This window comes from Rutilus rutilus, assembly GCF_951802725.1.
Source record: "Rutilus rutilus genome assembly, chromosome: 5".
Classification (NCBI taxonomy): domain Eukaryota; kingdom Metazoa; phylum Chordata; class Actinopteri; order Cypriniformes; family Leuciscidae; genus Rutilus; species Rutilus rutilus.
In genome coordinates, this window is record NC_140213.1 from 45510275 (window position 1) to 45523493 (window position 13219).

General features: G+C 38.5%; 1 protein-coding gene across 1 annotated transcript; it reads right to left on the minus strand.

Moving 5' to 3' along the window:
* Positions 1-508: 508 nt before the first annotated feature.
* Positions 509-9628, minus strand: vmn2r1 (vomeronasal 2, receptor 1). Its single transcript, XM_084409622.1, has 6 exons — positions 9321-9628; positions 7031-7322; positions 5331-6140; positions 4560-4787; positions 3529-3652; positions 509-2828 (listed from the first exon to the last, which is right to left on the minus strand). Exons 1-6 carry the CDS (start codon positions 9560-9562, stop codon positions 1750-1752), a joined length of 2775 nt encoding a protein of 924 aa, XP_084265748.1. The 5' UTR covers positions 9563-9628; the 3' UTR covers positions 509-1749.
* Positions 9629-13219: the final 3591 nt, after the last annotated feature.

A 13219-nucleotide genomic window follows, 5' to 3' on the forward strand; every position in this document is an offset into this window, starting at 1 on the left:
AATGACTATCCAAATGTCCTTTTAAAACGGGTGATTCCCCAGAGTTCGGAGATTTAGCTGCTCCACCGCGAGCAACTTTTCTCTATTTACGGATATAACGAGAGATATTCATCTGACGTATTTAGGCTACGCAATTTCGCACGAAAACCATCCCGACAGCTCTGAAATATAAACACAGTTTACCATAGTGAATCAGGGTAAGACAAAAACAACGTTTTGGGATAATTAATAATGTATTGACTCATTATTTAAATTTTGATCATTTTGAACAAAGTTACATTGTGTAACATCTAAAATAATGATAATAAACATTAGTCACACATCACTGGTTCTATAAAGCATGAACTGTCTGAGGTTTTAATCACCAAATTACTGAAGAAGTCACGCTGTGTCTGGTAACAAAAACAAAAAAAGTATATTAAAACAGGATATTGGTAGTTTATTGTAACTTTATTTTATGAATAAGATAAAGACAAAGCAATACATAATCAGTATTGTGTATGAGTGAACATCTTAGTGGAGTCCTGTTCAAAATGAAGTGTAGCTCTAAACAGTTCACACTAGATGCAGTTTGTGTATGAATCAATCAAAGTCATTATGCCTCCCATATTTATCTAAAACACACCCAGTCTAATCTAAATCTGAAAATTCATTTTCAAATTCACAAATAAATTGACAGCATAGTTTACAGAATTTTCACAAAAATATACTTCATTGTATGTTAGCAAAACTATTACAATAGTTATAGCAGTTATAACAACTGACTGAGAACAACTAGGACAGTTTAATCTGTGTCACCTCTCCAGTGCAGAGATCTCAGTTGATGAACTTCCACTGCTTCCATCTGCTGGCAGACTTCAGCATCACATTTACCTCTTTATTTCCATGCTTTTAAGACTAAAATTTGTCTCAGAAAAGATTTGTTTTATTTTTTAAGAGCAAATCAATGCATTTTTTGCATGTCATTTGAACAGCTAAGCTACACTAGTCATAAAAACATCCCTGAGTGCAAATCCATGCTCATTTAAAGGGGTCATATCATGGGGAATCTTTTTTCTTCTTCCTGGTTTTCTCTTTATTTGCCTTTTTTCTCTCTTTTATAGTGTATCTGTTGGGCAAAAAAAAAAACCTTTTCCCAGACCATTTCATATATATAATTAGTGTATATAGTATGAAAACTAACTCTCAAAATGCCCTCTCATGAAAGGAATTCATGGCTCCACATTTATTATTAAATTCAATCCAATTATGTATCATGTTTTACATGGATTCATTATTATGAGTGTTGCGCCTTTCTTCTAAAGTTTTTTTTTGCCTCTACAGGTTGAGCATCTGCTTATTAACTTTTTTATGGTATAATTTATTGAAACTAAGCTCCAAAAATGATCCTTCCCAGCTTTATGATGTCAGATGAAAACATGGGAATGTTGGGAAAAAATTGTACTTGAAAGCAAACCCACAGTCAGATATTAATTCTGCAGAGCATGTAAACTTTTTGCAGTTTAAATAAATAAATAAATAAATAAATAAAAGCAGCCTTCTAGGGGTTAGAGATGGCGAAAAATGTTCATAAAAACTAAATTGGATTATACACAGACGTCATATAATATGCTAAGTGCAATACGACCCCCTTAAAAGTCCTTTACTGTTATTCTTAGATCTAAATTTATATGCAAAATCGTGAAATATGGCAGAGTCCAATATAAAAAGGCTTCATAGTGACACGTAGACCATTTTTGTGGAGTGGCCTCAGTCATCTAGGGACACAGTGGACACAGTGGACACAGTGGTTTCATTAGCGGAGCTGCTGGTGGTGGCGAGCGAAATGGCCGCGTCACGTGACTTGGCTCGAGGAATCATCATCTCCTCTGTGTTCCTCTCCGGTTTGACTAGCAGCACATAGCATTTGGGGATGAAGATGCACGCGAGCAGGCCGAAGCTGGACGCCAAGATAGCGAAGATCTGCACCGCCACCATGAATTTCCCCCGCGTGCTCAGATAGGCGGGAACGAAGGAGATCCAAACGATGAAAAACACCAGCATGCCAAAGGTCATGCTCTTGCCCTCATTAAAGTGGTCTTCCAACTTTCGTGCCACAAAAGCAAAAGCGAAGGCCAGCAGAGCCAAAAGTATGTCATAAGCGTAGATGGAGCAGATGAAGATGATGTTTCCGATGTTGCACTCCAGGATGATCTTGATGTTCTGGGCGGCTGTGTTTTTAACGGGGTGTGGAGGCATCAGGATCAGCCACACGGTGCAAGCCACCGCTTGGATCAGGGTGCACACTATCATCATCGCCCTCTGGTGCCTGGGATGTATGGGATCCACGTCGTTCTTCTGAGGAATGGCCGGAGCGAAGACGGCAGTGTCGGGACTCTGTTCGGCAGCCGCTGCCGCCGCTTTCGCTACCCGTGTCGCAGCTTTGACCGCTTTTACAGCTCTGGCTCTCAGCATGAGCAGAGCAGATTTACCCATTAATGAAGAGAGGACCAGAGCAAAGCCTACAGCCAACGCCACCTGACTGGTCATGCACGACCACATCTGAGGCTCCCCGAGGAACACGATGGAGCTGAGGAAGGTGATCACCAGACCCAGCAGCAGAGAGAAGCTGAGCAGAGGGTCGTTGGCATTCACCAGGGGTGTGTTGAGGTGCATCAAGAAGATGATCGCGACTACAATAGCAGCCAGAGCCCCGAACGCAGCGATGGCGATCAGTGTGATGCCGAGAGGTTCGGAGAAGTCCAGGAATTCAATGATCTTCAGCACACACTCGTCGTGGTTGGCGTTGGACCAGTAGTCCTCGTCGCATAGGATACAGCCTCGTGCATCTGTTGGAAGAGTTATTAAAGGGTTAGTTCACCCAAAACTGAAAATTCTGTCAGTAATTACTCTCCGTCATGTTGTTCCAACCCCTTAAGACTTTAGTTCATCATCGGAACACAAATTAAGATATTAGAAAGACAAAAAAATGTCCAGGGTGCTCAGGGAGTTCAATAAAAAGTGTTTGAGAATCGGGAATTCAAATAAATGTAGGAAAGAGAAGATCCAAGGCACTGGTTATGTGTGTGATGCGTGTGATGCTGGCCAATAGTGAGCCTCCGTTCTGACATACAACCCAGAAGCGCAGCGCTGTTACACTACGTGAATCACTCAGAGAAACACAGAAGAAAATGAAGAGTTGAATAAAGTCGGGTTTTTTTGCGCACAAAAAGTATTCTCGACGCTTGATAAACTTAAGGTTGAGCCACTGGAGTCACTTGGACTATTTTAACATTGTCTTTACTAACTTTTCTGGGCCGGCAGATGTCGATTACAGAGAAGCCTATGGAGGAGTGAGCCAGCTCTCAGATTTCATCAAAAATATCTTAATTTGTGTTCTGAAGATGAACGAAGGTCTTACGGGTTCGGAACAACATGAGGGAGAGTAATTACTGACTTATTATTTTTGAGTGAACTAACCCTTTACAATTGACTAAATAGAAACTCAGAAACCATTAAAAGTAAAGACTGATTGAATAAAGTCATGACCTGTTGTGTTTGAGATCTCTCCGTCTGCGCAGGGGATGCAGTCGAAGCAACAGACCGGCTCTCCCTGCCGGATACCCATCCTGGTGCCGGGCTGGCAGCGTTCATTGCATACAGAGCGAGGCGTCTGGGACACGACAGAAACAACACGTTCTTCAGTTTATCTTCTATACGATTCCACACGCAATAATGAGAGTCAGACTTTAACCGTCGATTACTTTAAAACATTGTACTGGATTTTTTAGGTACAGTCGAATACAAAATGGATGGATGGATGGATGGATGGATAGATAGATAGATAGATGTATAGATGGGTGGATGATAGATAGATAGATAGATGGGTGGATAGATAGATGGATGGATGGATGGATGGATGGATGGATGGATGGATGGATGGATGGATGGATGGATGGATGGATGGATGGATGGATGGATGGATGGATGGATGGATGGATGGATGGATGGATGGATGGATGGATGGATGGATGGATGGATAGATAGATAGATAGATAGATGGATGGATGGGTGGGTGGATGGATGGATGGGTGGATGGATGTATAGATAGATAGATAGATAGATAGATAGATAGATAGATAGATAGATAGATAGATAGATAGATAGATAGATAGATAGATAGATAGATAGATAGATGGATGGATGGATGGATGGATGGATGGATGGATGGATGGATGGATGGATGGATGGATGGATGGATGGATGGGTGGGTGGGTGGGTGGGTGGGTGGGTGGGTGGGTGGATGGATGTATAGATAGATAGATAGATAGATAGATGGATGGATGGATGGATGGATGGATGGATGGGTGGGTGGGTGGGTGGGTGGATGGATGTATAGATAGATAGATAGATGGGTGGATCAATGCATAGATAGATAGATAGATAGATGTTTTTAGTTTAAAAAGAAACCTAATGCATTAAAATTTTTACAAAAGAGATTAATTGCAATTCAATATTTTGACAGCCCTATCATTACAATATAATCTCATTTATAATCAGACTAAATTACACATCCTCACCTCGAGAACATCACTGTTCCATATGATAGAGGCATTGTTTATAATCAGCGTGTCGGCGGCGGGTGCCGTGCTGTTATAGTAACCGATGTTTGTGTATGTGATCTGTCCGTCTGAATCACTCTGCCAGTTTAAGATTTCATAAAAGCCTTTCACGTCTCCATCATTGAAGGATATCTCCTCTCCGGTGTGAGGGACGGTGAATCTGAGGTTCTTCATGTAGTACATGAGCTGAACACAGAGCACATAGAGGTTATAAATGAGTAGATTTAAAAAAAGCACATGGGCTATTTTTACATGCACAACTTTTGTTTCAATCGGACTGAATTCAGTGTTTACATGAACGCTAAACATGTGACTGGGTTAATGTGCGCGTTTATACGTCACAAGCTTTAAATTGGAATAGATTTTTTGACATGCACACTGCACCAATTAGAGTTTCCTGCTGTTTGCACATAATAACCATTCTCCTACATTGGTTCTTTATTTGTTTTAAACAGCGGACTTAAAATGTATCAATTTCTGATCATAATTTGGAGTAAATGAGCATATTAACTGTTGTGCCGTGCATATTGATCACGCAGTAAAAATAGAAAAGTAGAAAAGGATGAACCACCACTTCCAATCCGATCGAAATTTCATTTGGATAGAGTTCAAGTAAGGTGTTTACATGAAGGCTTTTCAGTCCGGTTGAGCCGTCAATCCGATTACTAATGGATTATTTGGTTGCATGTACACTAAACGTGTGTGTGTGTGTGTGTGTGTGTGTCATACCTGCCAAGGCTCGAATCCGTTAATGTCAGCGCATGTGTCGTTCTCAAACGGGCCAGTGCCCCGTTTACAGACCTCGAGGTTATGTAGGGCGTGCGCCACGGCATATACAGCCTTATACACGTTATACGTGATCCTTAACTGAGACACATCTGAGAACGTATTATTCAGCTTGTCTATCATCTCTTCTCCAGTGCATCTCCTCATGCCTCTCAAAACCTGCTTGTAATTCATAGTGCAGTTAAAGACAATCCCCCAAAACTCTTCAGTCAGAGTGTCATTATATGGATTAACAGCCAGAAGGTGCTCTTTCAGGCCGGGGATTTCGGCACGCTTCACCGCAAACCCGATGGTTCCCCCCAGGACGGGCAGTATGTCGGGGTGACGGGAGATGGCGGCCGATGTGACCCAGGCCTCGCTGGCGATCCACGTGCGGTTGGTGATGTTGTTACGCACCAGTTCCTCCAATAAAGGGCTCAGATCCACATCCGAGGAGAACACCACGATGATCTTAGCCGTGGAGTCCACCACCGCCTTTGCGATGCGCTGCATGGCCTCCGGGCTGGAGGTCTTGGGAAGGGTTTCGGAGAAGGATATACACACTCCCACCTCCTCCACCACCTCCTTGAACCTCTTAATGCCGTATTTCCCGTAATCGTCCTCGGCCGCGATGGTGCCCACCCAGGTCCAGCCGAAGTGAAGCACTAGTTTGGCCATGGCCACGGACTGGTGCTCATCGCTCGGGATGGTGCGGAGGAAGGTGGGATACTGAAACCGGCTCTCCAGAACCGAGCAGGACGACGCGTAACTCACCTAGGGAGGAGGAAAGACAAATCTGGCTCGGTTTTAACACTCAGACGCATTTGTGGTTGGGTTTCTTGCTAAAATTATTACTATAAGGTGTAATAAATTAACCCTAGGCAAGAACCTGAATGATCAAAATCATATTTTGTCATATTGTGTCAAGTTTTTAGAAATATATAGGCCTACTCTTTCTATTCACGCTGCTTTCACACAGATTTGAAAAGCTTTTATCCCATTTTCAAGAAAAGCTTAAATTTATGTTTTAAAATAATACATTTAAAATAATAATAATTTCAAAATTTCTATCATTTCTACTAAATGAGGTTTCTTTTCAAGAATCTCATAAATGTCATTTTAAAATGTTATTACTATTAACTATGAACTATGACTTTTGCCTCAATAAACTCCTAATGACTGCTTATTAATAGTTAGTAAGGAAGTTATTAAATTTAGGTGTTTGGTAGGATTAAAAGATGTAGAATATGGTCATGCAGAATAAGGCATTAATATGTGCTTTATAAGTATTAATAAACAGCCAATATCCTAGTAATATGCATGCTAATAAGCGACTAGTAGTTATATCATATTACTAGGATATATAGTGAGAATTTGACCCTATATTCAAAAAAATGCTGAGTTGTTTCAACCCAATTTTGGGTCAAACGTGGTCAAACCCAGCCGTTGGGTTCATTTTTTAAATTACATTTTTAACCCAACGTTTAGGTTTGTCCATATTTGACACAAAATTGGGTTAAAACAACCCAGCATTTTTTGTGTTACCATGTTTTTTCATTCAGAAATGTATTAAAGTTTTGTTTTTCATAAATTTATAAATTTTGACCTTAAAAATTAGGGTTATCTTATGTCATTGCCCAAATACAGTGCTAGATGAAAGGTACTTGTGGGAAGTAGTAGAGTCCGAGTATCCTGGCAGTGGCGATGGACAGATCCGATCCTCCGGCGCCCACGAGGGCCGAGAGAGGAGGCCCGTCCCCGCAGCGGTAGTTCGGCACGGCCTCGTCCTGGCCTGTCAGGAAGGTCAGCGTTCCCTCCACGGCTTTGGAAATGGTGAAACAGGAGTCGTAGATGACGTACCCCAGCTCAGTTTTGGGGAGCAGGTCCGTTCTGTTGTTGATCTCGTTCAGGGCGAACAGCATCGTCTGAGCCCAGCGGAAAGTACGGAAGTTAAAGCTGAGGGGGAATTCACATGTTAGATTCATTTCAGATTATTCAATTAAGCGAGCGAAATGTTTAGATTTAATGGAACTGAATGCATTTGCTTTTTATATCTTAAATTATGATTACATTCATGTTAATGTTGGCCTCCTTATTTCTCCAATATAGATCTATTTAACGGAGGATACCTGGTACACTTTAGACATTCTACTAACTATAAGTAACTTTGCAACTCCATGTCAACTAGCAGTCATTAGAGTATTAGTAGATCGTATGCTTAATATCTGCTAAAACTTTATTTTGATGCTCCTCAACAGCTATTCTTCAGGGGCGTTTCCTCCGAGGAGGCAAGGGAGGCAGTGCCTCCTCAAAAAATGTTGATGAGAAAATAATCGATATTACAAAAATAAAACAATGCAAATATTACAAAATGTGACATTAAAAGGTGTATAAATCACTCATTTTTTCTAATCTAGTTACAGCGGGACGCCTCGTCTCTCTTGCCTCCCCTGAGCCTATTGACTTTTAACTCTTTCCAGCCACCGGCAGCATTTTAGATCAAGAAAGTTTCATGGCCCACATAATATTTTGTTGTTTGAATATCTGAATATGCATTTTTTTTTTTTTTTTTTTTAATATGGACATAGCAATAACATTGGACGAACCAGATGCATTGTGTAAAGTGTTATAGCACATGTGCTAATTTTCAACACCTGTCCATAGGGAAATATATTCAAATATATCAAAAGAAAGAGGTGATGCTCTACGTTTAAACAACAACCACAACAAAAAACATTTTATTAAGTATGTAAGTAAGTATAGACCTTATGCGCCAGAGAAACGAGGGCGCCGCCATCTTTAGAATATTGTCTTTTAACTTCCGCTTTTGCGGTCGCTCATTTCTATGGCGCTGCTGTCCAGGAGTAATTTAGCTTTTGAAGTGGATTTACTTAATGTAAAGTTAACGAAAGTTATCATGAGGACTGTGATGTTTAAAGCAGATGACTTAACAAATGTCAGTCGACCGGAGCCGTTCATTAATAAACAGAAACACGCAGAATGAATCGCTGTGAAAATACGCAGCGCTGAAAAGGGGCGGGGCTACATAAGGTCTACATAACAATGAAAACACGGAAAGCCGGAAATTTCCGTCAATGGCGAGGAAACGGTTAATAAACCCCCTAAAGTATGCGCTGGGTTCAGTGGGGGGTAATTGAGAATGAATGGGAAAGTCACGTGAGAGAAGGCAATGCCTCCCTTCATCGCGCTGTGATTAATCGGTTATGATTGGTTCGTGCGACAAATAACGCCTCTTGTTTTCGTGCGAATCGGCCTGAATAAAACAAAATATGACCGCCGCTCAGGCCTGCACTGGCTTTCCACAAAAATGGGGGGGGCCGGCTCCCGGGGACCAAACGAAATTTTTCCGTAAAAGTCTAGTGGGGCTACATGCTCACCAAATTTCATGTTCCCCGGTGTTTCGGTGTCCCTGGTAACGTTGACGGAAAATTCAGTAGATTGACAAAAAAAAAAAAAAAAACTTTGACAATCCCTATATGACCGCTTTCGCTAGCTACTCTAGCGGCGGTCATAATTAAGAGAGTTAGTTGATATGTTGCTGCAAAGTTACTTATAAATGTCTAAAGTGGACCAAATATAGTGTAACCACATGTAATACCAACTGCTACCACTACTCTGTACCAGTCCGGTTGATTGGCATTGTGCAACAAGTTATTTTCCATTGATTAGTTTATGTAACATGATAAAAGTGGTCTCTCGGGAGGATAAACTGTAATTATTCCTTAGACTACAGTTTAATTAATTTTGCATGATGAATAATGATCTTTAAGATGCAAGAATACAATTAAGACAAATTAAGCGTTTGCAATTAATAATACCAATACACTTCTGAAATAAAGACAAGAAATTAAAAAGTATGCACTTTTTCCACATATCACATATCGACTGATAATGAGAGTTTTCTCTTGTAAAATGTTGAAGCTAGTGTCTTACCCCTCGCAGTCGGAGGACTCTGGAGGGATGGTGGTGTTGGTGTCCGTTGAAACCAGGCGTTGATGAACTGGAAACATGCCACCAACAACCACTGTCCGTTTCACCACCTCTTTATAACCCTGGAGGTTGAACTTGGCCTTGAGTTTACAGCTCGCCTCGGCATCGGTGGATGTGTAGAGGAAACAACTAACACAGAAAACTAACAAAAGCCGTCTTTTGGAGCTCAATCCGGTTAAATCCATATTTGGAGGAAGATCATGTAAAAGACAGGCAGCTTTGATGTGCTTGTGTTGGAGAGGCTCAACACACACTATGAATTAGCAACGCCTGAGCTGCCATCACCTCTCCTGGGTCTGAAGATTGCATAAGAAAACTCTGATCAGTGCGGGTTCACATCAGGGGCCGAACGCCACCGAAAGACACAAACATCAAAAGTGTTTTGCTCTTTTTCATCATGTTGAATTTTAGGCTTATGGGTTAGACTGTCTAGAAATGTATAATCTAACATTATCTACAGCTACTATTTTTATATTTATTATATTTATTATTGTATTATATATTTATTAAGGTATTTGGCATACACTAGCCTACTGTTAAAAATGTTGTAGTCTATTGTTTTTTCTTTTAGAACAAATTGATAGGCTACTTTTATTCAGCATGGACGCATTAAATTGATCAAAAATTAACAAGACAAAAGTTTGTTTCCAATAAATGCTGTTCTTTATACTCTCTGTTTAGTTTATTTTATATTGTAATATTTCACAGTAGTATTTTTATTTTATTTTTTTGTATTTGTGTATATAAAAAATTGGCTTGATAAATATGACACTTCTATCAACAAAAAGATTAATAAATAATAATAATTAAATAATCTTATTGACCCATAATTTAGCAGTGCAAATGGACAAAATAAGAGTTGTGGAAAAATACCTTCTTAAAGACTAAAAAATAGATAGATTAGACAGATAATAAATCATAAAAAAAGTGTTTAATAAAATTTCTGACAATCACATTGTTTCATTATGTTTGTGTATTCTGTGAAGAAACTCTAGATAGATTATCTATTTAGAAAACTGGAATGTATATTGTTTGCTTTTGACTCACAAAGTGCCAGAGCACTTACAGTATGGCATGATTTTTTCTGCTTTATATTAATATTTGATGTCAGTCCCTCACACGCTTTAGACGTGTCCGTCTCTCCAAGAGCATCTCTGAAAAAAAGAAAACCTCTGTATTGAAACATTGAAAACATTTTAATTGCAGCTCATTGTGGGAGTGTGTGATCTGCATTGCTTCAGCTCGTTCAGGGACAGCGCTGGTGTCGTTTAGCTCTATCACACGCTTCACACTGTATCTTTCCTTTCCTTTGGGATCTGGCTGTTTGTGGATGTGCTTGTCACTACATGTCCGACACACACCTGATCCCTCTTCCCAGGTGAACGGGAGAAACACACACAAGCAACACTGTAGATCACAAACAAGAGCCTCACGTTACACAATATCTGCTCTCGACGCTTCAGTGGTTCAACAGCAGCTTTAACAGAACGTCACATGTCCTCATCTGTGTCCGTTTAAATTCACAGTTTTGGGGTTTATAGAGTAAAACACTGACGTATTTTCAACGTCAACCAAAAAGACCTGAATCAAAGATCATTCTGGGAAATGTGCAAATGCAGCTTTAAAGAATTTACCGAAAAGTGTCCCGTTACCCGACTTCACCCTCACTTTTTGGTCAGGTGCTATGGGTAGGTTTAAGGGATGGTTCACCCAAAAATGAAAATTCTGTCATCATCAGTTTATCAAGTAAAATATCAAGAAGATATTTTGAAGAATGTCGGAAACCAAACAGTTGATGGACCCCATTGACTTTCATGGTGTGGAAAAATAATACTATGGAAGTCAATGGGGTCCATCAACTGTTTGGTTTCCGACATTCTTCAAAATATCTTCTTTTGTGTTCAGCAGAAGATAGAAACTCATACAGGTTTGAAACAAGTTGAGAGTGAGTAAATGATGACAGAATTTTCATTTTTGGGTGAACTATCACTTTAATGGAACACTGAAAAAAATGATTCGTTGAATTTAATAAAAAAAATTATGGTAAGTGGTTGCACACAACTGATTTTAGCTACATCTAAACAAATGCATTAAGTTGAACTTAGTTAAAATCAATTGTGTGCAACCACTTACCATAAAAAACGTGATTAAATTCAACGAATAATTTTTTTCAGTGAATGGACAGTGATTTCAGTGGTTTAAAAACAAAAGCACAATGTAAACCATGCATGTACACAATAAGTGCATTGTATCAAATTATTAATTTTGTTAATCATATACAGTACCAGTCAAAAGTTTGGAAACGTTACTATTTTTAATGCTTTTGCAAGAAGTCTCTTATGCTCATCAAGCCTGCAGTAAAAAAAAAAAAAAAAAAAAAAAAACAGTAATATTATGAAATATTATTACAATTTAAAATAATGGTTCTCTTTTTTAATATACTTTAAAATGTAATTTATTTTTGTGATGCAAAGCTGAATTTTCATCAGCAAGTACTCCAGTCTTTGGTGTCTTATGATCCTTCAGAAATCATTCTAATATGATAATTTGATACTCAGTTATTATCAATGATGGAAACAGTTGTGCTGTTTAATATATTTTTTTGGAATACTTTTTTCAGGATTCATTGATGAGTAAAACGTTAACAGCATTTATTCATAAAAACAGCATTTATTCAAAATAAAAACATTTCTAACAATATAAATCGTTACCATCACCTTTTATCAATTTAACGCATCCTTGTTGAATTAAAGTACTAATTTCTTTAAAAAAAAATAGTTATTGTTCCCAAACTTTTGAACGGTAGTGTATATTGTTACAAAAGATTTCTATTCTAAATAAATACAGTTCTTTTTAACTTTTTATTCATCAAATAATCCTCAAAAAAGGTCATTCATAATATTACTGTTTTTTTTTTTTTTACTGCAGGCTTGATGAGCATGAGAGACTTCTTTCAAAAGCATTAAAAATAGTAATGTTTCCAAACTTTTGACTGGTACTGTATATCAATGTTAGCACAGGGTATAGCTAAATATCATTTATATAACACATTTAATATAAAGCGGGACCGAATTTCCAAATAAATTTGAGCAGTTGATAAAGCACAACATAACACTTATTAGCCTACATTACTTATTAAATTAGATTACACCAGCAGCCAGAGTAGATGACCAACTCATAGTTTTTTTTTTATGAAATGCTGATTACAAAAACAGATTTTTATTTTTTCCAGCGAATTGTAATAAAGATACATGCAAAAACAGCTAAAGAATGTAAAATATCTTTGGATTAAGATGCAAGGCGTGATATTATGGGCTTCAATAGTGACTGTCCACTAGTGGGCGCTTCTGAACCTCAATACTGAGACGCAACTCATTTTCCACACATGAACAGCCAGTAAATGACCAGATTTCGTAGTAAATGACCATTTTTGTGACCTGAAATAAAGCCAAAATAAAATCTAAATAATAGATGAAAAACTTATAAAAACTCGGAAGCTAATCAAAATAATAATAAACACTATAATAGTATATAGAATCAATAAACACTGATCTGTGACTGAGGTTGCTGTGAACATGACAATGAATATTATTGAGTCATTTTGGAAAGTTACATTTCTTGATTTTGTTATTTTTTCTTAAGAAAGACAAAAATGAATAGTGATGAAAGCCAAAATGTGAAATGCCGTGGATGAATATATTTACAGAGTAATCCACTATTTTGTGGAGGATGTTCAAAATGATCATTTTCACCTGAGATTTGGAGCCAAATTATGGGGGAAATATGGCAGCATCATAATTTTATTTGTACAGGTCTATTTGTAATAGTATTATTTTCTATAT

Excerpts from the sequence above, each read along its gene's own strand:
- vmn2r1 (XM_084409622.1), bottom strand. The coding sequence starts at position 9,562 with ATGGATTTAACCGGATTGAGCTCCAAAAGACGGCTTTTGTTAGTTTTC. Across the intron at positions 6,141-7,030 it reads GACTCTACTACTTCCCACAA|GTGAGTTACGCGTCGTCCTG; the intron begins GTACCTTTCATC and ends CCTCCTCCCTAG. Across the intron at positions 3,653-4,559 it reads GGAACAGTGATGTTCTCGAG|ACGCCTCGCTCTGTATGCAA; the intron begins GTGAGGATGTGT and ends GTCGTGTCCCAG.